At 45.2% G+C, this 27,456-nt stretch overlaps 1 protein-coding gene across 1 annotated transcript; it reads left to right on the top strand.

Annotated features, from left to right (window-relative positions):
• Positions 1–504: 504 nt before the first annotated feature.
• bcl2b (BCL2 apoptosis regulator b) lies at positions 505–26,468 on the top strand. Its single transcript, XM_076097768.1, has 2 exons — positions 505–1,747; positions 23,680–26,468. The coding sequence occupies exons 1-2, from the start codon at positions 1,178–1,180 to the stop codon at positions 23,815–23,817; spliced, it is 708 nt and encodes a 235-aa protein (XP_075953883.1). The 5' UTR covers positions 505–1,177; the 3' UTR covers positions 23,818–26,468.
• The last annotated feature ends 988 nt before the right edge of the window (positions 26,469–27,456 follow it).

Genomic DNA, 27,456 nt, shown 5'->3' with positions numbered 1-27,456 from the left:
GAGGGTTTTCGGTCAAGTCTAATTAAGTTGGATTGGCGAGGGCTGTGGGTTTAAGTATTCTCTTTGAGGAGGTGACATTTTAAGGAAACTTTCCAGAGCAGAAGCTCTCCGGTTTACAGAACAAAGGATGCTTTGCTTGTCCCACCAGAGAATAAGAAGACATGCTGGACAGATGGAGGAGGCTCGACAGGGAATCAAAGGAGCACAGGGAAACTGTATACATTTTGTACAGCAGGCTCCGATCTCCATCCACAAGGGGGTGGCTGGACCACATCAAAGCAGCCCCTCAGCAGAATAACATGGTCCTGTAAACCTCATGAATTAACCAGGATACTCTAAGAGCTTTCCTTGCACGTGTTTTTTGGCAAGCAACTAAACCAAGGCTGTCTCTGTTCATTTTTTTTCTGGGTTAAGTTGTGTGTGTGTGTTTCAGTTTCGTTTTTTCACAGTTCTAACACGAAACCATGGAGAACCGGGCCTGGTAATTCTTCTTAGTGCAGTTCTTCGTGTGCACTTGGAAGTCTCCGAGCGCAGCCAAAGGAATGACTTTGCGTAGCTGACGTCAGGAATACCTCACCAGCAGCACTGTGCGGTGGGCAGGGAGCTGCTGCGGAGGAGGAGGAGGATATGAGGAGCAATCGTGGAAGAGGAGTCAGTCCGACCTTGTCTGGCTCGCAGTCCGCCCCGCGCGCCTGGTTTGTGCGTAAACGCTGCTAAAGCAGTTGGCGGCGTTTGAAGCCACTTCGGGCGCGTCCAACTTTGGCCCTCATTCATGTTTTTTCTTTCGCAACGCATCCACGTCTGGTGGTGATGTGCACAGGAATACATCAGCACTACTCCAACCTCTTCCGCATATTGGATTTCAATGCAAAGAGAAGGTCGCCAACGTCCCTCTTCAGGATTCGGGAAATGAAGACCGCTGCTGACACGGACTCTTGTGTTTTTATTTGTATTTGTAACTTTTGAAACGTTTTTCCGCGCAGTTGTGATCGAGGGATTTTGATCAAATCGCGAAGCATTCGCTCCATGCGTGGGATTACTCTTTGCATTGCATGTATTAGAAAGCAGCCGAGTTTTGGATAAGCCTGTGCCGTTGTACAGCGCGCTAATTCGATCATAATGTATTTGATTTAAGACCAAACCTCTGTCTATATAAAAGTGCCAAAATTAAGCCGGTATGGCGAACGAGTGTAATCGCAACATTGTGGAAAAGTATATCTGCCATAAACTCTCCAAACGGGGCTACGCGTTTGGGTTCGATGACGTCCGGGATGAAGATGCCGCCAATAACCGCTTAATAGCCGTCCCGCCTCCGCCACCGCCGCCGCCGCCGGCTCTGGTCCGCCGGTGCCGCGAAGCCAGCACCGGGCCTGACAGCGAGAGCGTGCCCCACCTCTGCAAACGGCTCCCGCAGTCCGACCCGACCGCCGCCGCCATCCACAGGGTCCTGCGCGAGGCTGGAGACGAACTTGAGCGACTGTACCAGCCGGACTTCACGGAGATGTCGCGGCAGCTGTATCTCACCTCCACCACGGCGCAGAGGAGGTTCGCCGAGGTGATAGACGAACTGTTCCGGGACGGGGTGAACTGGGGCCGGATCATCGCCTTCTTCGAGTTCGGGGGCACGGTGTGCGTGGAGTGCGCCGCCAAGGAGGAGATGGCGTCGCAGGTGGACAACATCGCGGAGTGGATGACGGAGTATTTGAATGGACCTCTGAACAACTGGATACAAGATAACGGGGGATGGGTAGGTCTGATTCCGTGATAGTTGAGCGCTTTTGCGGTTGGGTGCCACGGGGGCGCAAAAAAAGTCCTCTTCTGCTCCGGCTGGGGACGTTTCAATCAATACATTCTCCAACTGTACAAAAGGTTTAATTGAGATCAAAACGTGCATTATGATATGACTTAATAGAACAGAATATGATGCCATATGATTATTTAAAAAAAAAAAATGCTCTAGCTGTGTCCCCAACGTCCGTAGACATGGGCGGCCTGCCTTATGAGCTGCTCTGATTGGATGTTCAAAGTGGCTGTTAAAGTTATCGGGCCAATCAGACCGCGTGCTCCGTCACACACCTCCTGCCACTCTACATAAGTCCCGCCCCGTCGACAGGAGAGCCAGTGGCAGCCACGCAGCTGGAGCAGAAGGGGAAGCCCAGTGTGTTTCAGAATCAACTCAAACCTTACAAAACTGCACATAATGCATCGCAGTAGATTGAACTGTATGGCAACTTTATCGAGACTTACCTACATGTAAAGCTCCATAGTGCAAAGTGCTGGGATGTGACGCGTTAGGTCGTGGTTGTAGGAAGGGAGGAGGAGGACAGACATGCGTCAGCAAACGGACGACTATTGAATTAATGTGTTTAGGCCTCTGGGCATGGCTGGACAGGGCTCAGCTATCTGGGCCGTTTTACTGCAAGACACATACACACGTCAGGTACTAACGAGGAGATGCATCTACACACCTGCCTGCACACATGTAGCCTACACATTCACAGAGAAATGACAAGAGTTGAATCTAAAGAAGAAGAAAAAAGTGTGCAATATCCTCCTCGTCTGCATCCAGCTCAGCGGCCTCCTCCTCTTCTGTGCTCCAATCCAGCACGAATTAGCCTCTAATTAGCAGAGGTGCTCTTAATGAGAGCATATTCATTTGTGCAGCTCGGTTATCTTAGCCAGGAGGTATCAGAATTGAAGGGGGGCGCCATCAATGATTCATATTGAACATTTCATCTCAAAGGGAAGGACCATTTAACATTCCCCTTGAGTCTGCCTTGCCCCTGGAGGTGGCAGGTTGTGCCACATATCAAAGGCAGTCACAACAGAGGGAGGGCCCTCCAGGAACACAGCGTTAATCTGCAGCCGCTGTGTTTAACATACAGTCCTCCGTGCATCTTGGAACTCTTTTGTCTGCCTTTTTTATTTTTTTAGACCTGGCACGGGCCGGGCTGCCGAGATGCCTGCTCGAGGTCTCTGGAGCCTGTGCCCACTGTGCAATAATGTAGGTCATCATAGTCTGTTTTCCAGCTGGGCGGAGATGTCTGTATCTCTGCATCCATTTGAGAGACAGAGAGCACAGCCCTTTTAATCCAAAGGATTATTCAGGATTATATGAAAGCGCATGTTTCCACTTTGGGTCATTTTGGTGGGATTTCTGCCCTCGGCTCTGAGGAAACTACATCTAAATTACTTTGCAGTAAATTGATTTAGAGCCTAGTTTGAGTCAAAGTGTGCACGTTTACACCTGGAAGGTTTTGAGCTTCAGCATAGACAGATAAGAATCTAACCGACAGTGATGTTGATTTATATAATCATTTTGAATGCTTGTCAGGTGGGGGATTTCCTAAGGTGCGTGCATTTCAGTTATTACCCGACATCCAATAACTGACACTGCAGACAGAGCTGTGCCTGTGAAATTTTAGCTTCTCCTTTTTTTTTTTTACTGTTTGACTTGTGTGTGAAATATGGAAAAGTCACTGCGTCGTTCAGCACGTGCCAGAAAGGTTGTTGTCCCACGCTGTTTGTAGCTCTACTCACGGAAGAGTCTGGGAGGTTTCTTTGGCAACTAACCGTTTGTTGATTTTGTTCTGATGCCCTTCTGAATTATGCATCCGCACCCCAAGTTGTTGAGATTTCTTTTCAGACATTTCCCCTGAGTGGTCTCAGGGCTGTCTCAGGATTTTAGAGATACTGAGGTGATGTGTCCCCCTGGTCTGGAAATATCCCTTTTTTTCCATTAGAGTGGTAAATTCAAATATATTGAATCAAAAATGCTGGAATCAACAATAAAAACCCACCACGTGAACCCTTTTTATTTTAGGATTGTGTAAACATTTCCAATCGCTCAAACAAATTCCCAGAAAAAAAAACGAGGACCTGACCTCAGTGTCCTCTGTTCCCGACAACGGCTGCCACTGTTTGGATGTGATGTGGAAACCAATCTGTTGTTAGTGTGAAAGCTTTTTGTGAGCTACCAGATGTGCTACATTTTTATTTTCAGCCTTGTTTCCATCCAGTTTGGGGGTCACACATTTTCAAGGTTACGTATGGTTACAAATATTTCCGTTCATTTTTATCTGGCAGATGATGATGCTTTGGGCTCTGTGAGGGAACAGATTACAACAATATTCTTTTTCTTAATTGTGTTTACACAGCACCGACCTAACAATGAAGACAGAATAAACAGTTCTATGTAATTTTAGACAGGTTGTGTTTAGAGTCAGTTTCACTCTCCATTGTGTTATTGTATGCAAGAAGGTGAGTCTCGTGTTTTCCACCACCCTGAAAACAAAGGTGGGGGCTAATCCAGCTATTACTGACATTTTGACACGTGAGAGTGGTGTGGAAATGGCTTTCTATCAGCAACCCTCTGTTTCCTGTTGTTTCCGAGACAATTTGAGTCCAAAACAGGGGTGCCCACTAATCTTTGTTGAGTCTAGGCATCACCGGCGGTGAGTCAAATACACCTTTACTTAAACAAAACTATCTGCCTTCAGACACAACAAAGCAGTCACTGTATTTGTATTAGCTCCCATTCTGCCCTGATTACTTCCCACACTCGTAAAACGCTGTCCTTCCATTGTCGTCAACGCTCAGTTTTTCTCCACCTGTATAAATTCATCCTTTGTGGTGGCACAGAATTGCACTCATCAGGGGACGATTGCATTTCGGCTGCAGGTCTCCACCCACACGTGGTTCACCTGTGTTTATTTACAGGTCCTCTCAGTAAACACCACGTGATTGAACAAAGTGGAAGACGGCGGCCCACTTCTGAAATTACATGCTTGACCTCAGACATTTTGACTGGCTGAGGGGGTGGCACGGAGCGAAATGCCAAAATGTGCTCCAAGAAAAAAGCAAACAGCGGTTTCACAACTTTGGAAGGCTAACTGAGAGCGGCTCAAGCTATGACGTTGAGAAATGACTTTCATTAGTCCAAACTGATTTAAGTCAACAACTTATGGATTGCCATGAGAGTATGTACAGACATGCATGGTCCCCAGAGGATTTATCCAAAATTTGATACCTGCAAAACCTAACCATATCCCCATCAGGTGTACGTTGTGTTTACTGCTGTTTAGCAAATGTTAGCATGCTAACACGTTACACTACGAAGGCAAACATACCTGCTAAACATCAGCATGTTAGCATTGTCCTTGTGAGCATGTTAGCACGCTGATATTGGCCCTGTATAGCGAGCATGGCTGTGGACGTGTCTTCGTCTCATGTAGAAGACGAGACAAAGGCGATAAATCACCTGAAAGGCTTTTTTGAAGTCTCAAACAGCAGGATCAGGTGTCTGAGGAATGCTGCGATCCAGGTGGCCTATTTCTCTGTGTGTCACAGGTTTGTGTGTGCGTGTGTGTGTGTGAAGTGTAGACAATGTCAGTTGGCTTGGGTTGGGTCCATCCTGTGGGGGGTTCCCTGAGCACAATCTGCTAGTCGGCGGGTGGGACCTGCATGTTGCTATGGTGTTATGGGCATCTGGTTGCGCCCCCCCCCCCCCCTCTCCTGTTGAGGCTGAGTGGATCTGGGACAGCGAGGAAGTCATTAATCTCCATATAGGTGACATGCCGGCAGAGTAGGAGAGGAATAAAAACAAAAAACCTCACTCAATAAGGAGGCACACGCGATGCACTCACAGGAGAGCAGAAAAAAATAAATCCCAATGAGATCTCACTTACATCCAATTTGTGTCTCCTAGGTGCAACTTCAATCTGTTAAACACAAGTCAATACTACACCGTGGCAACGTTCAGGAAGTGTTCATGGCTATGCTTGCCATGGCTTTAAGCTGTTCTTCCAACAAAAGGAAAGCTCTGTTTGAGGAGACATGCTTTTCTAATGTAATGAGCTCTGTAAGGTGTGATTGATCCATCCGTTCTGAGCCAGAAATCTTCTCTTTTTCGCTCTGTGTGCCGTCACAGTCAGTTGTTTTTCTCTTCTTTTTTCCCCCCATCTGTTCATTTGTAGTTGTTTATCAGTCTGGCCTCACACAATTAGAGTGCGGGACTAACTGCGCTTTCTTGTTTCTAGCAATCAGACGGAGGAATAAACAATTACTCATGCAAATAGCATTTAGGGGTTTTCCCCCCCTTCCCACCCATCATTCCAAAACAAAGAAATAACATCATTTCACTGCTGGAGGAGCAAAAACTGTCTTGGCTGAGAGTTGGACGACAATGTTATCTCTTGATGTGGACTCTCAGGCTCTACAGTGGAGACTGTACACCACAGAGGAGCTCAGTGTGGCGAGCAGCAAGCCAAGGTTTCCCCCCGTAATGTACCCCTTTAGCTGCGCAGGCCATCTGCCACTGTGTTTACACCCGTCAGCCCGGCAACTGTAATCTCAGAAACATTTCCTGAAGACGCAGGCAGCTCTGGGCTGTAACTCTCCTAATTAGTCTGACATGAATACTTTCTTTCAGGAACAGGCCTGACGTCTCTATCTGGGTCTCTGAGACACTCAAAGCACAAAGACCTTTGCTCCAAATAATTAGTCCTGTCCGCTTTGGTCATTTTATACTCTGAGATCACTTGTATCTGAACCACTGCCTGAATGAAAGTAGTGGTTGACTGTTCGGTACCTATAATTACATAAATTAGTTAAAAGGGATATTTTTTTTAGTACAATATGTCTCCATGACAGTGTGCACAAAAGAAAACCGATAGATTTTGGACCTTTTTTTGTTGCCATTTTCACTAAACAACCAAGTATATTTTCTTACAGCAATGCCTGCTTTGCCTTGTCAGCCTACAGCCTTTCACTACTACATAGAATCACCAACATAGCGTTTTGTTGCAGCTGGATATGGTGCAATGAATAATTCAGATATTTATTCAAAAGTTCAAGTGCAATTCTTTTCTTTTTCTGACAATAAAACCGAGTCGAGCCTCAAACTGCAGACACTTTGTCAGTCTTAATTATAGAAAAAAAGGCTGTTATCATGAAGACACGCTCAAAGAATTCACTCAAAGAAAGGATTTTTTTTTTTTTATGTTACTGTTGACTGGAGCGTGAGGTCAGACATCGAGTTTGATCTTTTACAGCTTGACATGACGCTCCTTGCTTTTATGATATGTTTACGCCATCTTTACCATTTTACATTCCTGGAATATACTAATTCTGGTGCATTGTGAGTGCTGTGTCCCGACCTCACTTCTCCCCAGAGAGACCCTCCGCCCCGTCCTGTGTGCTTATTTCTGGGCCTCCCCAGGAGAGCAGCAGGAATGTCTGCTGGGGAGCAGCGACTGTGAATAAATAATGGAGACGACCCGGGTCTTTCTTTCCCGAGTGGCCGGTGAAGGGTGTGTGTGCGCGGATTTTGTTATCGGACGATCACGTCAGCTGAGCATGCTTCATTCAGGAACCACTGTAGGCCGCTTGCGTGCTGACGTGTGTGGTTTACTCATGCGTGTTTATTTTGTCTCTTGCAAAATTCTCTCTTAATGTTTCGCCTCTGGGGCCACGTGAGCCTGCTGTGTTTCTGAATGTAACCATATGATTTTTGTTTCCTTTTTATCGTTTTGCTCAAATCAGTAATCACCTCAGCCTGCTGTTTTTTTCCGAGTTTCATGAGGGACACGTGCCTGAGCTGTTTAAAAGCACCACTATCCCAGCAGTCAGAACACACACTGATGAATAATATATAGAGCAGATAAACTCGGACAGTAAATGGATGTCCCTCAAGTAGAACCCCAAAGGCCGTCTGCTGCGCTCCAGTCGAGAGATTACCTCTTCTTCTTTTTTCTCATCCTCTTTCTCCCTCTATCAGTTTTATACCTCACCACACACACTCGTTAACACACGTGCGCCGATCCCTTCATAAAACAACACACTTATACCCTGAGACCTGGCTTCCAGTGTCAGGTAACGTTCCAGATTCCTGAAAAATGCAGGGGCATGTGAGAGTCCTCTAAATATAGAAGCGTTACCATCACTGCTCCCCCTGTGGTCCTTTCATTGTCACGTTGTTACACATAAATCGCTGCCCCGTTTGCCTCTGTGCCGTCCTCGTGTTCACATCACAAACTCGCCCGCTGTTCTGCATGGAAAGAAAAAAAGGGTCCCAAAGAACCATTTCAGATGGCAGATAAAAGAGTTTTCCACCTTTCCTGTCATGGTGGGAGCCGGATAATGAGGAGCCTACTGAGACCCTAGTTGACTTTGCCACCGGGCACACCCTCACAAGCGGCGCAGCATATCAATATAGGGCAAGGTTAAACGGTTTCGCTCATTGTCTAGTTACTGTAGATATTTTTGGGACAAACCCCCAAAAGGGTTTTCAAAAGAGATTTGATCTTCTCAATTAATTTCTCGTGCAACAATAGCCGCTACTGATTGCAATGCAGCTGGGAGTGTCTTTAAATGATTCCTTGTTCACAAAGACGGAGCCTGTTGCATGCATAGCATAACCTAGAATAGTTGTAAAAAGGTCAGTTCACCCCCCCCCAATTGACAGTTTTATATTCCCAATATAGAATGTAAACAAAGAGGTTAGAGAAATCTCTATGCTGATGATGAAGACATTTATATTCACCTCCATTGTATTAGGGACTCAGCAGCAAAGATTGTAAAGCAGAGATTACCAATGTTTGGGCCACTTGATGGGAATGAAACCAGCTGTCATTTCAATATTGACACATTTTCAACCTGTATTGGCTATGGACACACTAATGAGACACACTATATTGGCATTCTTTTGGTTTCTGTTTTGGTCTCCACTAACGGCTGAGGGAAATATCAGTCTCTTTAGCTGTGAAATGCTACGCTATGTTCACTAGCTAGTCGCCAACTTTGTCTGCTTTTTGGTGCTAAGGAAAAAAATCATCTGTCTGCAGTAGCTTTAAAAAAATGATACAGATAAGAGGTGTGAGACGGAACCAAAACAAAGTTGCGGGTTGTGCAACCAAAACAATGAGCTGAAAGAGGCAGAAATGCCCCCTAGAGCTGAGACGAACTGCAGCGTGATAATTCTCTGTTCCACCTTTCACATTCCACAGTAAAAAGATGGACTGTTGCAGCGCGTCAAACTATCTGCATGGCCAGATACCAACAGGGGTAAAGGGGGAAATATGTTTTGCTTGTGATTTGGCTGAATTGGCCCTTTAAGGTTTACAGAGTTAATAAACACACACACACAAGCCAGCAAACAGAAGCGGATGTGCTGGTGCAAATCAATTATTTGCTGTCCATAAAATGGCTGTGTACACACTCGCACACACATGTATACTGTGGCACATCAGCGGGTACACACAGAAGCGGATGTGGTGGTGTGAATCAATAATGCTGTGTTGTCACAGTGACATGTGAGCCGTGGCAGGGAGCAGATGGCCCCGGGGTGCCTGGCTTCCTGTTAGCTGTGCCATTCAGCCTCACCACCCACACGCCCACACACACACACACACACACACACACACAACCCACTACCATCTCCGCTGGGATTTCCCAGTGCAACTAGCCACAGCACTGGCCATTAACAAACATCATGCCATTATTGGCTCTTCTCTGAAATGTACATGCCCTCCTAAAAAAAAAAAGAGAGACAACTGCCAGATGATGGTAAATAGATTTCTCTGCCTCGTCCGTGGAGGTCTGGGGGTAAATAATTCTCCCCCTCCCCAACGTGATATTTGGCAGCAGAGCAAATAGCCCACAGGAAATCGGATCTGTTTCAGTGAACGCTGAGTGAGGTCAGCCACTGCTTGGATATCACTTTGACGACGTGGTATTGATTGAGCGTTTCCGATGGTTCGCGTCGGCATCTCTAAACAAACACTCAATTAACGCAGCGGACCAGTGGCTGTGAATGTCAGGTTGCATATGAAGGTGATGGTACTGACATTCATGGTGTCGGAAAAAAGCGTCTTCGTGGGAAGACCTTGGCCTTGAAGACCTTCATGCGGACGACTTTCACCGGGAGCTTTCAGTCCCGGTAAAGCTCACATGGCACCACCCTGTTGCCAGTCACCTTTGATTTATCTCGACGGGCCTCATGTGGGCACCTATGATGGCGACTGATTAGGTTTGAAGTGCGGAGAAAACGATTCGCCCCCGACGTCTTGGAAGATAAAAGCTTTGCAGAGGGAGCGTCGCTGCTGCTACCGAGCGTTTCAGGGCCGCGTTCTTGAAACTCCACGCCATTCTGAACTCTCGATGTCCTCCCAAACCTACAACCGATTTCTGTCAGCACGTTGCAGTGAACGGACATTTTGTTGCTCGTCACAGATGAACCCTACTGTTTTCAAAAAGGACTACAGCTGCATGCTACTTCTGACGGGGATATCTCGCCGGCAGCGGCCTACCCAGCATTGCCATGGCGTTATGTTACATCAATTCCACCGGGCCTACTCTGAAGATGTGCTGCCTTTAATTGGTTGTTGGGCTGTCATTACAACTTCAAATAATGACAGATACTTCAAAGAGAACAGGGAGAATTGAAAACAGGAGAACCGACAGTGATTCCTTTTCTTCTTATTTTGTTTAGCATTTTCAGTATTTTCTTTTGACAATGCAGTTGGCCGTGTATGTTCTAAGGATGCAGTCATCTTGTGACTTATGTCAGAGCAACATTTTTACGATGCCTGGATTCAGTTATGTCAGGCGCCATTTTGCTTCATAGAGGAGTGTTAAGTGTGACATGTCTAGCCTCATGTGGGCAAATCTAACCACCAGAAGTTTAATCAACTCTGCAAATTGCCCTATAAATTGCTTCGTTTATCTTTCACATGGGAGTAAAAAAGCTGTCTTGATTAATCAACTACACTATATATATGTAAAAGACCTTTGATACTCAGTTTGCCAAATACTCAGCTAGCTTTGCAAACTCATTTTCTGATACCACCCAATCTCAGACCCCTTGACCTTCAATGTCTCCAGATTTGAATTAATGCAAGTCCACATTCCTGCACTCCAGGGGGGGACAGTGGGTTCAAAATATTCCTTGGTGAAATGGCTCGACTTCACAAGGTGTCTTTGATCAGGAGGTGAGGCTAACAGGGTTGAAGAGGATGAGGAGGTGAGACGGAAGGGCAAGCAAGCAGAGGAGGCTTATGAAGCTATAAACAGGCAGTCCAGGCCTTCTGGCAGCCACATGTGCTGCAGCCAGGTGGAGACTGCTGAGGTAACCTGCTGTTAAAAATAAGTATGGATGGTTGGCAAAGTACGATCAGGCCACCGAGGTTGAAAGACCAAAGCAAAACGGAGCTAGTGGAGCAAATGGCTTTGACTTAGTTGGAGTCCATGTTGTTGGAGAGAGGTGCAGGAGGAGAAGATTAGCTCACTCCGTAGAACTTTATAAAGCAAACTTGGATAAGTTGCTCGTTAAAGTCATCTGACTCAACAATCATCTGATTCTCAGCTGATCCATCTGCTGACTGAGAAAGTAGAGGAGTGTACTCGTGAAACACCCACACGGGCGTTACATAGCACAACACACAAATTAAAAAAAGATGTTGAACAGCCTCAGCTCAGTATACAGTATGCCTGCAGTGTTAGGCAGGACATCCTAATATGCACTGCACAGCGGCACCAAGGCTGTTCAGGCAGTCACTCAATACCACTGAATGACATTTTTCATGGATTATTCCAGAGAGAAAATGCCAAAAGAGAAGAAAAAAACCATCTCCTCTATTATGACACTGATGCGTGCCTCATTAGCTTTCCACACATTTTCACACCAGACCTTCAATGTCACAATAGGCGACTTATTATCATTCATCGGGTAGGCTGTGCTTGTGCTTTGGTCTCCCTGCATACAAAGCCGCTGCGAGTGAACTAACCTGCTCAAGATAGTTCAAACAATCGGCCGCTTTGAAAGCATGCTGCTCACCGTTAGCCGTCTCCAAGGTCTCCGTGAGTCACATTGAACTCGGACCAAAGGAAGGATTCAAAGACCAGGACTATAAGTAGTGTCCGCCGCCCGGCTCTTAGCAGCTTCAATAGGCTTTAATTGCGTTCATCTACCACTGAAAAAGGATTTAAACGTTAGTTTTGTTACATAATGCAAGAGTGTGCAGTGCGGTCGCGTCCCTTGCAGTCGACTTGGTTATCTCAAGGTTCCTTCCTTCTCATATCGGGCCTCTCTCTCGGGCGCACACAGTGCAGTTGTTTGTTTCCACACATCAATGCATTCCACTCATTCCTGGATGGAAATCAACCGGTTGCCTCAGAGAGGTCAATGAACTTTTCCCCAGTATTCCCAGCTTGAAAAAAAAAAAAGGGAACGGGGGTTGGAAAACGTTTTCTCAGCCAGGAGTTCATTCTGAGATTGCATCTGACAGTAAAACATAACGTAGACTGTGGATGTATGCTTAGATGTTTCAGCCGGAAGTTGAATTGTGCAAGAATAATTACTACCCCCCCCCCCCCTCTCTCTGTTTCAAAATGACCTCATGCTCCATGCAGGGTAGAGAAGTTTTGTCACGCATTGCACAACTTCAGCCCTTCAGCCTGTGGGGAAGCATGATTTCCTTCCCGTATCGAGTTTTGCTTTGTCTTACAACATGGCGCAATCTTTTTTTGTTTTTTTAATTGATGCAAATATGACAGCAGTCGACAGCCATGGAAGAAGTATTCCGATTTTTCACTGAAGTTACAAGACTGGGAGAATAATCTATTATAAACAAGGTCCTGCATTCAAAATCTTACTTCAAGGTCCTGAGAACATACTTTTGTTCAACCCACTAGAACAGTTTTGGTTGTTTCACCTCTGAGATGTTCTGTGTTTCTGTCAGACTCGGTAGTTTAAGGTGGGCGGGGCTCAATTCAAAAAAAGGGGGGATGTCACATATTTCTGTGCACCAATCAGGATTTAGTAATATTTTGAATCAAAATGTGGTGACAGTTGAGAGAGGTGATCGTTTATGTTGCCAGGCCTGTCAATCAAATCCGACCAATCCACACCTACACGGTCCTGATGAAGCACATTAGCTCAGAAGATTTGGCAGTAAGCGTTCGGGGGCTTTGAGTAGGAGTATTAGCAAAATGTGCTTAAAGTAGAAAAAATACAAGTATGTGGTCTCTGTGACTGTTAGTTAAATGAAAGCAGCTGAAAAGTTTTGGGGGTGGGATGTCTCTGTTCTCAGTCAGTGTTTATGACAAGTAATGCTTTGTAATTTGTATATAACCTATGTGTTAGTGAGCCAGGACGTCCAGGGCTGCTTCAAAGGAAGTCAGGTGACATCGTATAAATAGCAACAAAGTCAGAGTTCAGGAGGTCAGGGTGAATGAACAGCTCAAACAAACACGGGACTTTCACCTATGAGACTGCTGTTTGGGTCCCGTGTGAAACCAAGTCTACGTTGACTTATTTTACCTTTGTTACGTAACTTATGTACCTAACTAACGCCACGTGTGGAAGTTACATAACAAACATCTTTATTTTACGTTACAAAAATACTTCTTGAAACTCAAACCACAATCTTTTACTCAACCTCACCAGGTTTTGTTGGCATGCGCACAGTTGCTGGACATTTTGTAAGATATCATACAAACCATTGAGGATATGTTGAACTGATAACAACCCACAGACGTGTGAAACGTAACAAGGAGCCCCAACTACACACTGCTTTTTTAAAGGAGTGAGAACTAGTTAAATCTGTGAGAATGAATTTAATTTTATAAGCTTATCATTTGGTTTGTTTAGATAAAATCTTACTGAAAAGTAACTTCAGCTCTCAGATTAATGCAGTGGAGTAGAACGCCTTTAAATACTACTTATACTTGAATACATGTACATTAGTTAGTTTCCACCACTGGCAGTGGATGTCTTCACTTTGACCTTGGTTCGGCTCCTCTTCTCCTCACTTCAAAGGTGTTCCTGAGGGAGCTGCGCCTCAAACAGATGATTGTTTTCTCCGACATTATCGGACATCTGAGATCCTCGATGTGCTCCGCTCCGCTCACAGCGCGCCCCGTCCCAGACTGTGGCCTCTCTCATTTACATGGGTACACGGAGAACACGACCTGAACCTGAAACCTGGCCCCGTGTACTCCAATCACGTAAAACCGCTCCGATATCTTGTTGCCAAAAACTTGACAAGCTTTCATTTAGCAGGCCCGGCTTCACAAGACGTCTCCTGTATGAAAGAGGAGACCGCGAGAGGCGCCGGGGCGCCGAGCTTTGATGTTCTGATACTTTCTCCTTCGCCGACATGTTTAATTCTCTATTAGACGATATTACTCTCGATTTGTTTGGCACCGCTTCCGTAATTACAGAGGTAACTTGGGATTTCATCAAAGGAAAAACATTGCCGCTTTTTAGAGAACATAAAAAAGTGCCCATTTGTTACAGTTTGCTTTTTTCCCTTAGACTTGGAGCTAAGATTTAAGAGTCAGTTAATGGTTCAAAACAAATACAAACCTCTTAGTTACAGTGTCTAACCAACTGCAGCTCTCCACTGCCGCTCCCCCTCCCTTTCTCCACGGTATTAGTATGACTACATGTTTGGCTTGCCTCTAGTCTTTTCCTAGTTACCGGCACAGAGTCTGATTTAACCATACTTGGCTCTACCACAGAGAAGCCATAGTCTCAAACCAGACAGTGATGTCATCCCCGCAGCATCTGGCACAGGAAGTGACTTAACACTAAGTGAACTGTCAAGCTCTTCTTTGTTTTTTTACAAAGACTTCGTCAGTCACTGCTGCCTGAAAGCACCTTTTTTTGAACACCAGGCTTGCGTCATGCTGTTACATCAGGGCTCAAGCACACGAAGACCACAACGGGGAAAAAGCTGAACGTGCCGTTCCAAGAGAAACAGAATGACTTCATTTTCTTGGGCAGGTTCAGAACACCCAGCCACCACCACACGCTGCTCACCGAGCATGCTGCGGATGGGGAACCCACACATCCCATTCATTACACCATATACAGTAGTCGTCTCTGGCTGCGATCAGTCAGTCTATTTTCAGCTCCGCTGCGTTTGGGACTAAGGTTGTGTGGTCTCGAGGTCGTAAGGGGTCAGTGGATATGACTTTTGAGGCTTGAAGCAGCGTGTGCCGCCCCTGTCTCAGGAAATGAGCCTCTCCCATGGGATCAGTTCATCACAGGAGAAGCAAAAAGGGGCCACCTGGTTCCCACGGTCTCTATCAGAGGTTTCTATCTGAACCAATCAGGCGGGAGGGCTCCCACGCTTCCTTGTTTTGCCAAAAATAAGACAAACTCTGGTTCCTGTACACAGCATTCCGAAGCGGATTTAAAGCTGTTTGAAATGTGAAAGTTTTAACTCTGTGTGTAATCGTTAAACCCAAGCTGCTGCAGTGAACATGAAGAATGTCGTTGTTTTTGACCCGGTGAGTCCTTCTGTGCGTTTTAAATCCCTCAGATACGACTTTTATTTACAAAGTGGCTCTTTATACTTTGCAGTTGCATTCTTGAGTGCGAAATGCGAACAAAACAACTCTTGGGAGGTTGAGAGTTTCACACAATTACCTCAGAAAAAAAGCAGCACCGTTTTTGAGGGCTTTCACAAGCTTACATGCATTTCTGAAGCCACAAGCGCGTCACTGGAGCAGCCGATGTGCTGTGCGAGGCTTCCTCGGAGAAAACACAGAGAGCCATTAGACAGCCAAGTGGCAGACATCCCGTCTTCACTGGGAAGCCACTCAAACCAGGTTTAATGCACTCAAAACACACCAGCCTCCACAAGTGTGGGTGATGACTCAGCGGCACCCTTATCCACTCTCTCCTCTGCCCTCGCGCGTCATCGGTGGCCTTTCAAATGGGCCGCGCAGCGGAGATGCGAGTTGTTTTATTAGATTGGTGAGTTGTTTTATTAGATTGGGCAGCCCTGAGCCAGGAGCTCGGATAAGGCCCGATATTTATAGCAGCACACAAGTCTTTCGGCTTGGACTATTGTCACTTCCTCCTCTGCTGAGGGGCGGGATGGGCTGTGCGCAGACATCCCCTCTCAGCTTCATTGTATCTATTTATAGGAAGCCATTGTGCCACGTTTAGGCGACTGTGAAGGATTTTGGATCAATTGTTCGTGTTGAAAAAGGTTTCAAGGTCAAAATCAGAGGACCGGCTTGTTTTAAAGAATGAAAGAAACTATATTGAGGCGGTCTGATTTACTGTGAGGGAAAAGGATCGTCTCTCTTTGCTTTGATGTCTCTTCGCTCTGCGCGCAGAAGAGACTGATTGTAAATGATGCACCCTGAGCTTCAGTAAGGCGTGCAGAGGCGGAGATAAACCAGGAGTGCAGGAGAACAACAGTCCATCCACTTGCCCTCAACCTCTCCGAGCCTGCAAGGTCCCCCAGTCCTTTATTTCATGGCGGATCAAAGCGGTTAAATAAAAAAAATCAATGGTCTCTACGACAATAAAGGGCCTGTAAGGATTATATCACTGCTCAGTCAAGGTTAAGTAAATAGATCAGGAATGTTTGTCTGCGATCCAAATAAAACTAGACGCTGCTGCACAAATTGGACGGTTTACCTCCAGCGGTTCTCCTCCTCGATGGGATGAAAATCGAGTTCACCGAAGCGCTATTCATCTCCAAAGAAACCAAAGTCTCGTGTGTAAAGTTTCAGTCCTTATTTATCTGGCAGGCTGGTGTCATGAGGAGTGCGGGTGATTTACTGGCGATCACGTTTCATGTTCCACCAGAGCGGGCTCACTCCCACGAGAGAGCGTGCTGTTTTGTAAACACACAAATGCTGCCGCCGCTGCTGCTGTTATTTAATTTGAATACATACGAGCCTTTAGGGTAGCATCCCACGTCACAACGTGTTTTTCCCTTTTACGGTTGAGGCCAAAGAAAACACATTGCCAAGTACCAAAACCCCGAGTGTTCAAATGACACTCAAAGCGAAAGCTAATTAAAAAGGTTTCCCATTTCCTTTGTTTCAAGTCAGGATTTACTTCCAGCTCTGTTTCTAGCAGACAGACTCACAGTATTACTCTGCATTTCCCTTTTGTGTGGACAATTTGAAAGGCTTGTTAATTCACTGGGTGAATTCATAGGACTATTTAAATAGTGATATTGTTGAAGATAATGTGTCAGTGTCAAGTTTTGTGGAGCTTAATTCTCTGATAATTTCGTATCAACATAAGATCATTTTAATGTTATTGTATCAGTTGAATTGTACCGCTTTGTTTTAACTGTAAAGATGGATTTCATGGTTTAGAATGATTCATTATCTCTCCTACGGTGTTTACAGACGTGGTTCAATGTCCCCTGAGCTGTTTGTTAGCTCTCTCTGCTAACTAAGTAACTAAAAATACATCATGAAATGAATTACCATATATTGGATTAGGGCTGCGTTTATTGTTTTTTTTATGAATTAATCTGCTGATTATCTTATTATCTTGCTTGATTGTTTGGTCTCTACAATGTCAGAAAACAGATAGTGCCCATTACAAGATGACCCCAAAGCTCAAGTTGACATCATACAATTACAACAATCCAAACCAAAGATAATACATTTTAATAGAAAAAGCATGAAATTCTCACATTTGAAAATTTGGAACCAGAAAATATTATTTATTTAAAAAAAATGTGTTAAAGGAATAGAACTGTTACGTTTATTTTCCTTCTGGTGAAGCGTTATATGAGAAGATCAATAGCACTCTCTTGTCTGTCCCGTAAGCTAGCGTTAGCTAAATATAAGTCGACAGCCAGCAGCCGTTCAGCATATTTTAGCATAAAGACTGCAAACAAGAGGAAACCGCTAGCTCGGCCGTGTCCGAAGGCAACAAAACCGCCTCCCAGCGGCTCTAAAGCTCACCGATTAGGCTACATACATTCAAACAAGCATTATCCTTTCATTTTAGCCCGATTCCACAAAAAAGTCCGTGTGCTGATTGGGCGTGTTTCCCCAGATTTGTACAGCTTTCCGCTCAGTTTGTCATGACTTGGCTGCCAGGTTGTTGTTTCCAAGTATTGCAGTATTGTCACAGTGAAGGGCTCAGCGTCCTCAGCTCCAAGCTGTTTGGCGGTGCTGACTCAGGGGGATTCACCGGGTAATGAGTGTTGCAAAAAAACTCCTCTGTCATCTCATTTTCGCCGGACCAGTCGATGGATGACACTCCAGAGACTTGATCGAACCCGACCTTGGTGCCAGACCAGAGGTGACTGTCCTGTCACCTATTGTGTGCCGACAGGGTTGTTGTTTTTAATCTGCGCACGCATTCATACGTAAAATAATAATACACCCACATGAAAGAGATATTAGTGTATATTTGAATCAAAGCAAATCAGATCAATTACAAAGGACATTAATGCCTTCCTTGCGTTTTTTTCTTCTTCTATCTCCCATTACTCTCCCTTGGATCCTGAAATGGGAGTTTTGTTTGACTTTAATTAGGTAGCAGAGAAATCTGCGAGAATCTCATTAGAAATTCTGAGAGCGGCGGCAGCAGCTGCAGCGTATGCAATATTATAAGTATGTTACAATGTGAATGCTTAGGAATTAAACAGAGCGCGGGGAGGTGCTCGGTTTAGAGGTGAATACAGCAGCGAAGGCACAACAGGCACTTTAATTACAACTTGAACTTTAACCCACATCTCTTTCTGTCAGTCTCAGTCCGCCTGCAATTACCCACAGAAACGTCCCAAAACAGAGAGATGACTGCCTCATCATTTTTTCTGTTTTGGCAAAGCGCTGCTTGTATTATTTTTTTTAAACGGAGCTAGCCAAGCGCACAAGATGACTCATTATCTTCCACACAAGTCGGGGGATCATTCCCAAAAAGCAGGGAAAGGACCCAAAGGAACTGGCAAATGTTTGTCATTTCCTGTTCCTCTTAAGATAGCGTAGGGCCATCCGAGGAAGCCAACGGGGTGAAAGTCTCTTTGTGTTCATGAGAAAGGCACGGAGCAAAAAAAAAAAAATACCAGAGGTCTAAATCATGTGAAAAACAAATCAGAGGTCGGGACAAGCTCGCTCCCGCTGGTGGGAAAAGCAAATCATGTGTGAAGCTTCCAGCCAGGGTAACCATGACACTCTGGCAGCAAGTTGCCACCCCACGGCTGAGTATGGGATCCTCTCAAGTCTGACTCCTTTACTCTGAATGCGTCTCTCTCCGAGGGATTCATTGTGCGCTGTAAAAACGAAGGGAGTGTGTAGACCTGGCTAGGCATTTTCCCATTGGATACTGTGCTTCTGTAGGGCAGCTGTGACCTTTTTATAAAGACATTGATCCCAAAACAAATGAATACTGTGGAGAACTGCAGCCTGGACGCTATTTCCCAGATGCATACCTGCTGTCGGAGGCAGATGGTTTGCTGCGGGGCAGTGAGATGAGTTTTTTTGAGGATTGTGGAGTCCTTTAGATGTGAAGAATGCAGATGTTTTGTCCTTTCCTGTCCCCGCAAAACGTTCTGTTTCACTTTGACAGCTGCTTATAATTGTTTTTTCTTCAAAAAGGCTCAAATCTTTCACAATGACAGTTGATACAAAAGGAGAATGAGGGAGTGGAAGGAAACAAATAGAATGTCCCAAGGTTTGTTTTTCCCACGTCTCACATGGCTGTTGCAGCACTGCTTGCTAACGTGTGGGTGAAAAAGTTCCAGGAGCATGCCTCAGTCTCATGATATCCACCTGACACAATTCCTCCCTGCCTCAGTCTCATGATATCCACCTGACACAATTCCTCCCTCCCTCCCTCCCTCCCTCCCCCAGCTCTCCCCTGGGTCAGCCTAGAGTTATCACCGCCAATGTCCTTGTGGGATTCTTTTAAACATCCATCACCGCTCTTATGAACCCCTTACCGTAATTGGCCCACTGCTGTTTCAGACTTAAATCTAATGCCGGCCGTCTGGGACGTATTGAGGACACGCATCATGGGTTTGCCAGTATGTGGAGCCTAGCTAGAGGTCAGTCACATGTACATGCTGCTGGAGCCACTGGGTTTATGTTGTTGCCTCAGCAAACTGTTATTTTCCTGGAGTGGGGGGGGGGGGGGGGGGGGGGGGGGGGAATAGACAGAGGCAGTGTTTTCGCCAGCTAACGCATTTCCCTCAGCTGGAGGTCTGAGTGGAGAGCTTGTTCTCTATTTAATACCTGAATCCTGGAGAGGAGGGAGAGAGAGTAGCGTTGCTGAAAGACGGTGCTTGTTCACAGTTCTTTACAATAAAGCCATCGGACATTTTGCTCTCCATTTTCAGCATGGCTCTCGGGATGGTAATGTCAGTTGGCCCACTACCACATCCAGTGTTTCCCATTAATTACAGAGACTGTGGCAGCCCGCCAAAGTCTATTTCGTCCTGCCATAGTTTCATAACGAAACCAAAAATAGTTTTCCTCCTCTCAGTGGTGTGAAGCTGAGTGGTAGTTCGGCTCAGAAAGGGAAAGTGGCTCGCAGCTCCGGTCACGTCAGCTAACAAGGAGCCCTGGCTTAGGAGTGATTTAGGAAACTTCTGAGAGCGAATCTTAACAAGGAAGCAACATGAAACTTTTAACTTAGTGAGGAGTTCGGGTGACCCCTTTGTTAGGTATGACGCATTATTTTAAAGAGGTGTCCCTCACAGTGGCTTTACTACTCAATTTGTCTGTACCAATTTGGTTGATCTTAAGCCGGGTGTTGTGACGTCCTCGGATGGCAAACGGTTAGTCCTTTCCCCTCATATACCGTAGATTGATATTTACTGAAAAAAGAAAAGATGTCTGCCAGCTTTAATTGGTTGTTCCTCGCCTATGACATGCGGGCGGCAGCGCTCCAAAAGTTTTAACAATTTCTTTCTTAGGGTGCAGCCGTTGCGCCCTGAAAAATAGGCGCTGGGGAACGCTTGCGCACTGCAAAGTCGCTCTCGCGCTTGTTGCGCAAAAAATGCAACATTTGTGAACAGCCCCTTAGTGGTAATGGGCATGGAATGGACAGTAAGATAAATCGTCCTAATCATAGAATTGAATCATATTTTATGTAATGAGCACTTTAAAAGTAGCTTACAAAATGTTTGAAGACACAGGCCCAGTTAGAGAGTAGCCTATTCACATTCTGATAATTATTATATCTATTTACTTGTGTTTATTTACCAGTACGCTGTTTAATAATTAATCTGTTTGATATTAAAAAGGGGAAAATGGCTGAGCTTTCATCAGTTGATTGCTGACCAGTCTATATAAGTAGCGGCATGTAAATCTAAACCAGCGAACACCGTTGCATCTTTAATGAGATCGACAACGTTATCCGTGCACGATCTAATATGTAGCGTTTCATTAACTCTCTGTCACTCAGTGTTTGGAGAATATGTCTCCCTTCTCCATTCCACCATTTTCTCCTCTACTTAAGGAACTCTTAACCCTCTTAAAAGTCTTTCTCTCTACTCAGTTTTTCACCAAAGCTTTGAGCATAACGTTTATCTTCACCGGGATATTGTCCTCGCTGTAAGGGGACATTCTTAGAAAGCGTCATTTCTAATCACCAGGAGCAACTCTTTGTAAAAGGAAGCTTCATGAATGCAGTCTCTTTTAGGCTTCTAGCGTCACCACGAGGCTGACCTTTTGTGGTTTTGTGTGAAATATCTCAGCAAATACTGAATAAATTGCCATGAAATGTATTTCAAAAATTCACGTCCCTCTCAGTTTGAACTGTAATAACTTTGGAGACCCTGCAAAACTAATGGTATCACCCTCAGCTGTACTTTGTGTTTAGGGCTACCTAGCACAGGTTAGCATGGTGATCTGCTGAACTGCAGCAGTAAGCTTGATACCCGTCTACGATTAACATGTTAGCATTAATATTGTGAGCATGTTAGCATGCTGACGTTAGCATTTAGCTCAAAGCAGTTCAGTCTCACAGAGCTGCTGGCATGGTTGTACGCTCTCTGTCTTGTTTTGAACCCTGGATAATTAAAAAACGCTCAGTCTCAACAAAGGAAATGCCATGTGGTTGAAGATATTGGCGGTTGATTTAAGACTGCAGTGTGTTTTGACACCAGAGGGCCTTAAGTGGGAAGAAACTGCTGATCCTTCCTCCTCTGTGTCACAGACTGGCCCCCAGCCTCAGGAATGCGACAGGACGGAAGGGAGGCGAGGGAAACAGGAAATACTTTTGTCCCCCCACAGCACTTCAGAATGGATGTCTCCTCTTTTTTTTTTTAGGCTTGTGTTTGATAAAAGGAAAGCTGTATATTAAAATGTGATACTTGAAAAAGTCTATTATGACCCAGTTTTGCTTCTAGATCAAGGTCGAATAAAACACGAGCATTCCAGTTAGAATTACACAAAACATGATTACTGTAAGTAAATTGAGTTAAACCTAGACAGATTACAATATAATGATGATGGATTCCCATGGGAACCGACACAGTAATGCTGTGGTGAATTAAACTTAACAATTCACCATTGTTCACAGATCAGGTCAAGTTACAGCTGAAAACAGAGGCATCAAAGGGGCTCAAATGTACGGCTTCACAACGCTGCTGCTAATGTGGCTTCATAACAAAAGAGTTGATATTCAATAGGAAACGGTTGATATATCCTCTCTAGAACATACTCTTTTCATGGCAGGTTCAAGATAATCTACTGGTGTGTGTGTGTGTGTGGGAGAGCGAGGATCTTAGCACCACAACTTCCTGTCCAGCTGTTCCTGCTGTCACTGCTTATGATCAGATGTCTGTATTTCCTCGCCGGAGATGCCACAGCCATGGTATTTGCGCCATGGACCTTACATACACTCACACATACTCAAATTGTAACAGACCTCTTTTAAAACTCCTGTTAGCAGCAGAAAGCAGAGTGCTCTCTAAGTAACATGAATATATTTATGTGGGAGCGCTGCAAGCGCTCGTCCACACGCTAAAAAAAAAACAAACATAACTAAATCTGTTGACGTGCAGTTGCAAACGGGCTCTTTTTGGTGATTCCCATGTATATTTATTGTGTGTTTCTGGGTGTGTTGTGTCTCTCTGCACGAAAGGCGTGTGTGTAAGGAGTTTTCTATAAGAGTAACTGGGGTACTGTTGCTGGAAAGAAAGGTTTTTGCATTATTTGAACATCATTTTTCACCTCCATTGTTTCAAAATTTTGTGAAATCAAAGTGAAAGATTTGTATGGCTAGATACCACCAGGTTAAACACCTTGTTTGATGAACCAATCCTTGAAATGATCTGGGTATATTTTTCTTATTGTCGGGATATCCCATGACAAGAAAACCAACAGTGAGTTGAACCTAGTACAGACATGTTACTTCATTTCAATGACTGTGGGCATTGTAGTTTATTTTGAGTCAGTCCCTGCCTGTAGCGAGCCTGTAGCGAGCTAACAACATTAGCCTAGATTCCAGCAAGTCAAAGGAATATTGTAGCACCCCTTGTCTACCATGGGAGCAGTTCATAACTCAACGAATGAAGTTAGCTGTTGGCAAGCTTTTGTTAGCAAGTTACTGTAGTTAGCTCACTACGCTAGCTAGCTTTAATTCTGTTTTATTTTACTCTGTTGGTAGTGCATCCCACCAACACAGCAGCTTTTACATATTTCTCGTTGTTTGCTAGCAGAAGAAAGTGACAAGGAGGCACCTTCCCACAGTACAAAGTCAATGGAGAGCCATTGATTGTTTTCCACTGTGTACATAAACTGTATACAAGAAGGTCTCTATCCTTTATGGTGTTTTGTTTTCTAGTAGACTCCACCCATCAAATAACCAACTGACGCAAGAACACACTCGTACGTGAACACACATTCTTCGCCAGCCCAATTAACCGTCTGTTCTTTCTCTTCCTGTCTCCCTTCCAGGATGCCTTTGTGGAGCTGTATGACAGACAGAGGGACTCCCTCTTCAATTGCTCCTGGCCCTCCATTAAGACGGTCTTCGGTCTGGCTGCACTCGGGGCCGCTAGCCTCACCATCGGAGCGTACCTTACACAGAAGTGAACGAGGAGCCCCCCCCCTTTTTTTTTCTTTTACCAGCTTGACTTTGTTCCTCATCCCCCTCCTCCTCCTCCTCCTTGTGCCTCTTCTTTTTTCTCCCTCCTCCTTTTTATAGATGCCCCTGACCCCTCAGAGACAACCTTCAGACTCTTCCGAATCATGCTCTCTTCAAAGCCCTCTCTCAGAAAACTCCCTCTTCCTCGCTCCCTCCATGTCAAAATAGACACAAATCAAAACAATTGAAGCAACCAGATGCACAGCCCATACAAAGCAAAAGGACGTCTTGAAAAGAGGCCGCTTAGATGGAATCGCACTAAGCTGAGTCCGACTGAGGAGAAAGGAGGTGGCATCACTGGCATGCATCTTTTTTGTTTGTTTTTTTGTTCTGCCTGCTTCTGTACTAGTTATAGCATGAATGTTGAGTGTTAGTGTAGACGTTGCATGTGTCAGAGCTCATGCGGGACCTCTATTGGGAGGCCTTGACGATGGGGGTGCATGGACAATGATGCCCCACGCCGGAGAGGAAGCGGCCACAGACCCGCCCCTGCTTGTTAGGGTGAAGAACCCCGTTTGAACCGTGGACTCCGGTTACCCCCCCCCCCCCCCCCTTGCAGCCGTCCTTCAAAGGACTTCCTCCACAGAACAGCTGCTCAGAATGTATAATGGAAGCGGCTTGCTACAACCAGCGCGGCTTGTGTCTACTGCTTTCACTCCTCAGATAGCTCCAGTGAACTCTGAACACGCTCCACCATTATACTCTCACTGGCCTCTAAGGGCCGGGTGGGGGGGGGGGGGAGACTGAGCTCTGGTGATCTTTCTTTCACAGAGCTCGAACGCTCCTCGATTGCGATCTTCGTGTTTGGTTTTAATTTTTTGCAGCACGCCAAATCCCCCAAATTGTGTGGTTTTATCCCAGAAAAAAATGAATGGAGAATTTTTGAAGCAGTGAAAAACATGCCGGAGAAGCCTGTCGTTGCATTAAAAAAATCATATGTTGATTAATATATTGAGAAAAATGTTGAGCACAGCACAAAAGAGCGAGGTAAAAGTAACGAAGGGAGTAGGCCTCCGTGGCACGGGAACGGACCAGATTTGAAACGCACATTCGTCGAGCAAAGCGACGTGAACGAGACTGAAAATCACTCCCCTCTAAAATGCACCATCACTGTTCACACATTGGCACCAAGCGACTCTTAAAGGCTATCGGCTCTTTTTCTATTTTCTACCACTGTTTCTACCAGCTTTCTTACTCAAGTCCACACTTGTGGGCAGATTGTTTTGGGCTCACCCAGGTTTCAGAGCTGAACCCGGTCAACATGTGTCCTCCAGCTGCTGAGGCCACGCGGCGACCCGGTGCTGCTAGAATCCCCTCTGACAAAAGGCGCTTGTCGACGCGGTCCGAGAGAAACCCGCCTGGCTACAGAAGACCGCGTGGAAAAACCAGCAGCAGGGTTTCAGTTTAGGACTGAAGCCGGTGTGTCCCGTGTGCTGGAACCTGAGATGTCCCTTCTCGCCGTTCTGCAAAATGCATTCAGTCATTGATTTGTTTTATTGATGTTTGTCTCGTGTTACAGTCTGATAGAAAATTTGGAAGCACTCACAAGCGCCGAAATATTTTTTTGGTTTATATTTTGGATAGTTGGGCTATGGAAAAGTGATTTTTTTTTTGTTTTGTTTCTTTCCTTCCTCTGTCATTAAAGATCTTCAACTTCTTTGTTGCATGTATGAAAGATAGTCTTCACACATCAAATATGTGTAACCATATTTATAACAGAATAGGGTAGCATATAACAAAACAAATAACAGCAAAGGAGTTGCTTTTTTTCTATTTATTGAGAGGTACCAGATCACAGATTTTTTTAACAGTACTTTGATGAAAAATGTATTGTTTTCACTTTTTCTATTTCAAGGAATCACACTGTAATTCCCCCCCCCCCCCCCCCCCTGGCTGCTATTATAACAAGAAAGATGTTTTGTTTTTTTCAAAAAGTGAATTTTTGTGTCGTATTAACGTTGGCTTAAGGCTGCTATACTGTTGATTTTACATTTACTTACAGCTTAAACTGCCACAGATTTACAGTATAGTTCTAGAGAGCTGGAAACCAAAGTTAACTTGTATTAATCTTTAATTTAAAAAAGAAAAAACTAAACAAAAAGTAGCAAATACACGTCGCTTCAGTTGACCGAGTCTACTCGGTGAGGGTTTGTCTAGTGTTACTGTACTATATCAGCTTAACTTTTGTCAGCGTTGTGCTCCGATGATAACTCAGTGCTCATCTGTAAAATGTTCACCTGCCAGACTTAAACCTCGTCTCAGTTGTCACTATAAACCACCCCCACTTCTCATTACAGCAGCTCACAGTGTGTGATATATTTCTAGTAGCGTGTGTGTGTGTGTGGGTGTGTGAGAGAGGGAAGGTGATTCCTGAGCAGGAGTAGGAACGGCTCAACAGCAATATACTGTAATTTTTATATTCTCTGTGCATATATGAATGTAGGCGCCATGGTTGCTGTACTGTTTTATGTCTATAATCACAAACATGTAGCACTTAAAAAAAAAGAGAAAAAAAAGTGAATTGTGTTTCTGTTGTTTACTGCTATATCCACGATAAGCTAGCGGGATCACATTGTTCCTAATAAACCGGATTTCTCAAGCAGCTGCAGTCAAAGTTCATGTTGCGTCTGCTTTTTTAACATTTTTAGTTAATCGATTCTCAGCTTCGTCTCTGAGAGACGTCTCGGGTTGGGAGCAGTGCATCAGCAGTGCCCCTTTGATTATCTGTTATCCACCCACAGCTGTGAACTGTACATGTAGCTTGGTTGTGTCAACCTTACAGTCTCCTTGTGAAGGACTGTGCAGGCGCAGCAGCCGCACCCCATCAGACATCAAAGCTGTCCCCAAACACTGCACTTGTCAGCCTCCCCTCCTCTGCTGCATGCCCTGCTAAACACAAGTGCAAAATGCCCTGCGGCCAGGTTTTCCTTTTCTTTTTTTTTTTTGCACCCCCCCACCCCCCCTGCCTCTGTTCAGATCACACTCGTCTTCAAAGGCAAAGGAACTCTTGCTGCTCGGTGGAATTTGTGAAAAGCATGATGCAGTAAAACTAATGTTGAAAGAGTTTGGGGTGTGTGGGTGCGAGGAAATGAGAGGAGTGAAAGAAAGTGGTGGTGTGTGTGTGTGTGTGTGTGTGTGTGTGTCGATATATCCCTGAGGAGATCAACAGCGTAGGGAAGTTCATTTGGGCTGGAGCCCCATGCAATACCTCCTCTCTCTCTCTCTCTCTCCCACTCGCCATGCATATAAAATGCATGACACGCTCTGAAGAGGAATTTTAAATCAAGCCCTAGACTTTCAAAAGAGAGTCCAGTGTGTGTGTGTGTGTGTGTGTGTGTGTGTGTGTGTGTGTGTGTGTGTGTGTGTGTGTGTGTGTGTGTGTGAGAGAGAAAGAGATGGGCAGCGAGGAGGAGGATGGGGGGATAGAGAAGCCCTCTTGCCTCTTCTGCTTTAGGCCTACAAGGTGTAGAGGAGGCTTCCCCAGCACTGGATACCACAGGGGAGATTGGGAGATCAAAGCAGATTGTCTGGAGTTAGTCTGGTCCAGATTTACCCCTCATTTGGAAGTCCATCAGATCCACTCACGG

The sequence above is a fragment of the Anarhichas minor genome, unplaced genomic scaffold (assembly GCF_050575085.1).
Source record: "Anarhichas minor isolate MPS153535 unplaced genomic scaffold, ASM5057508v1 ptg000024l, whole genome shotgun sequence".
In the NCBI taxonomy this organism is placed as follows: domain Eukaryota; kingdom Metazoa; phylum Chordata; class Actinopteri; order Perciformes; family Anarhichadidae; genus Anarhichas; species Anarhichas minor.
Note: the sequence above shows the minus strand (reverse complement) of the source record. Positions and strands in the feature narration are given on the sequence as shown.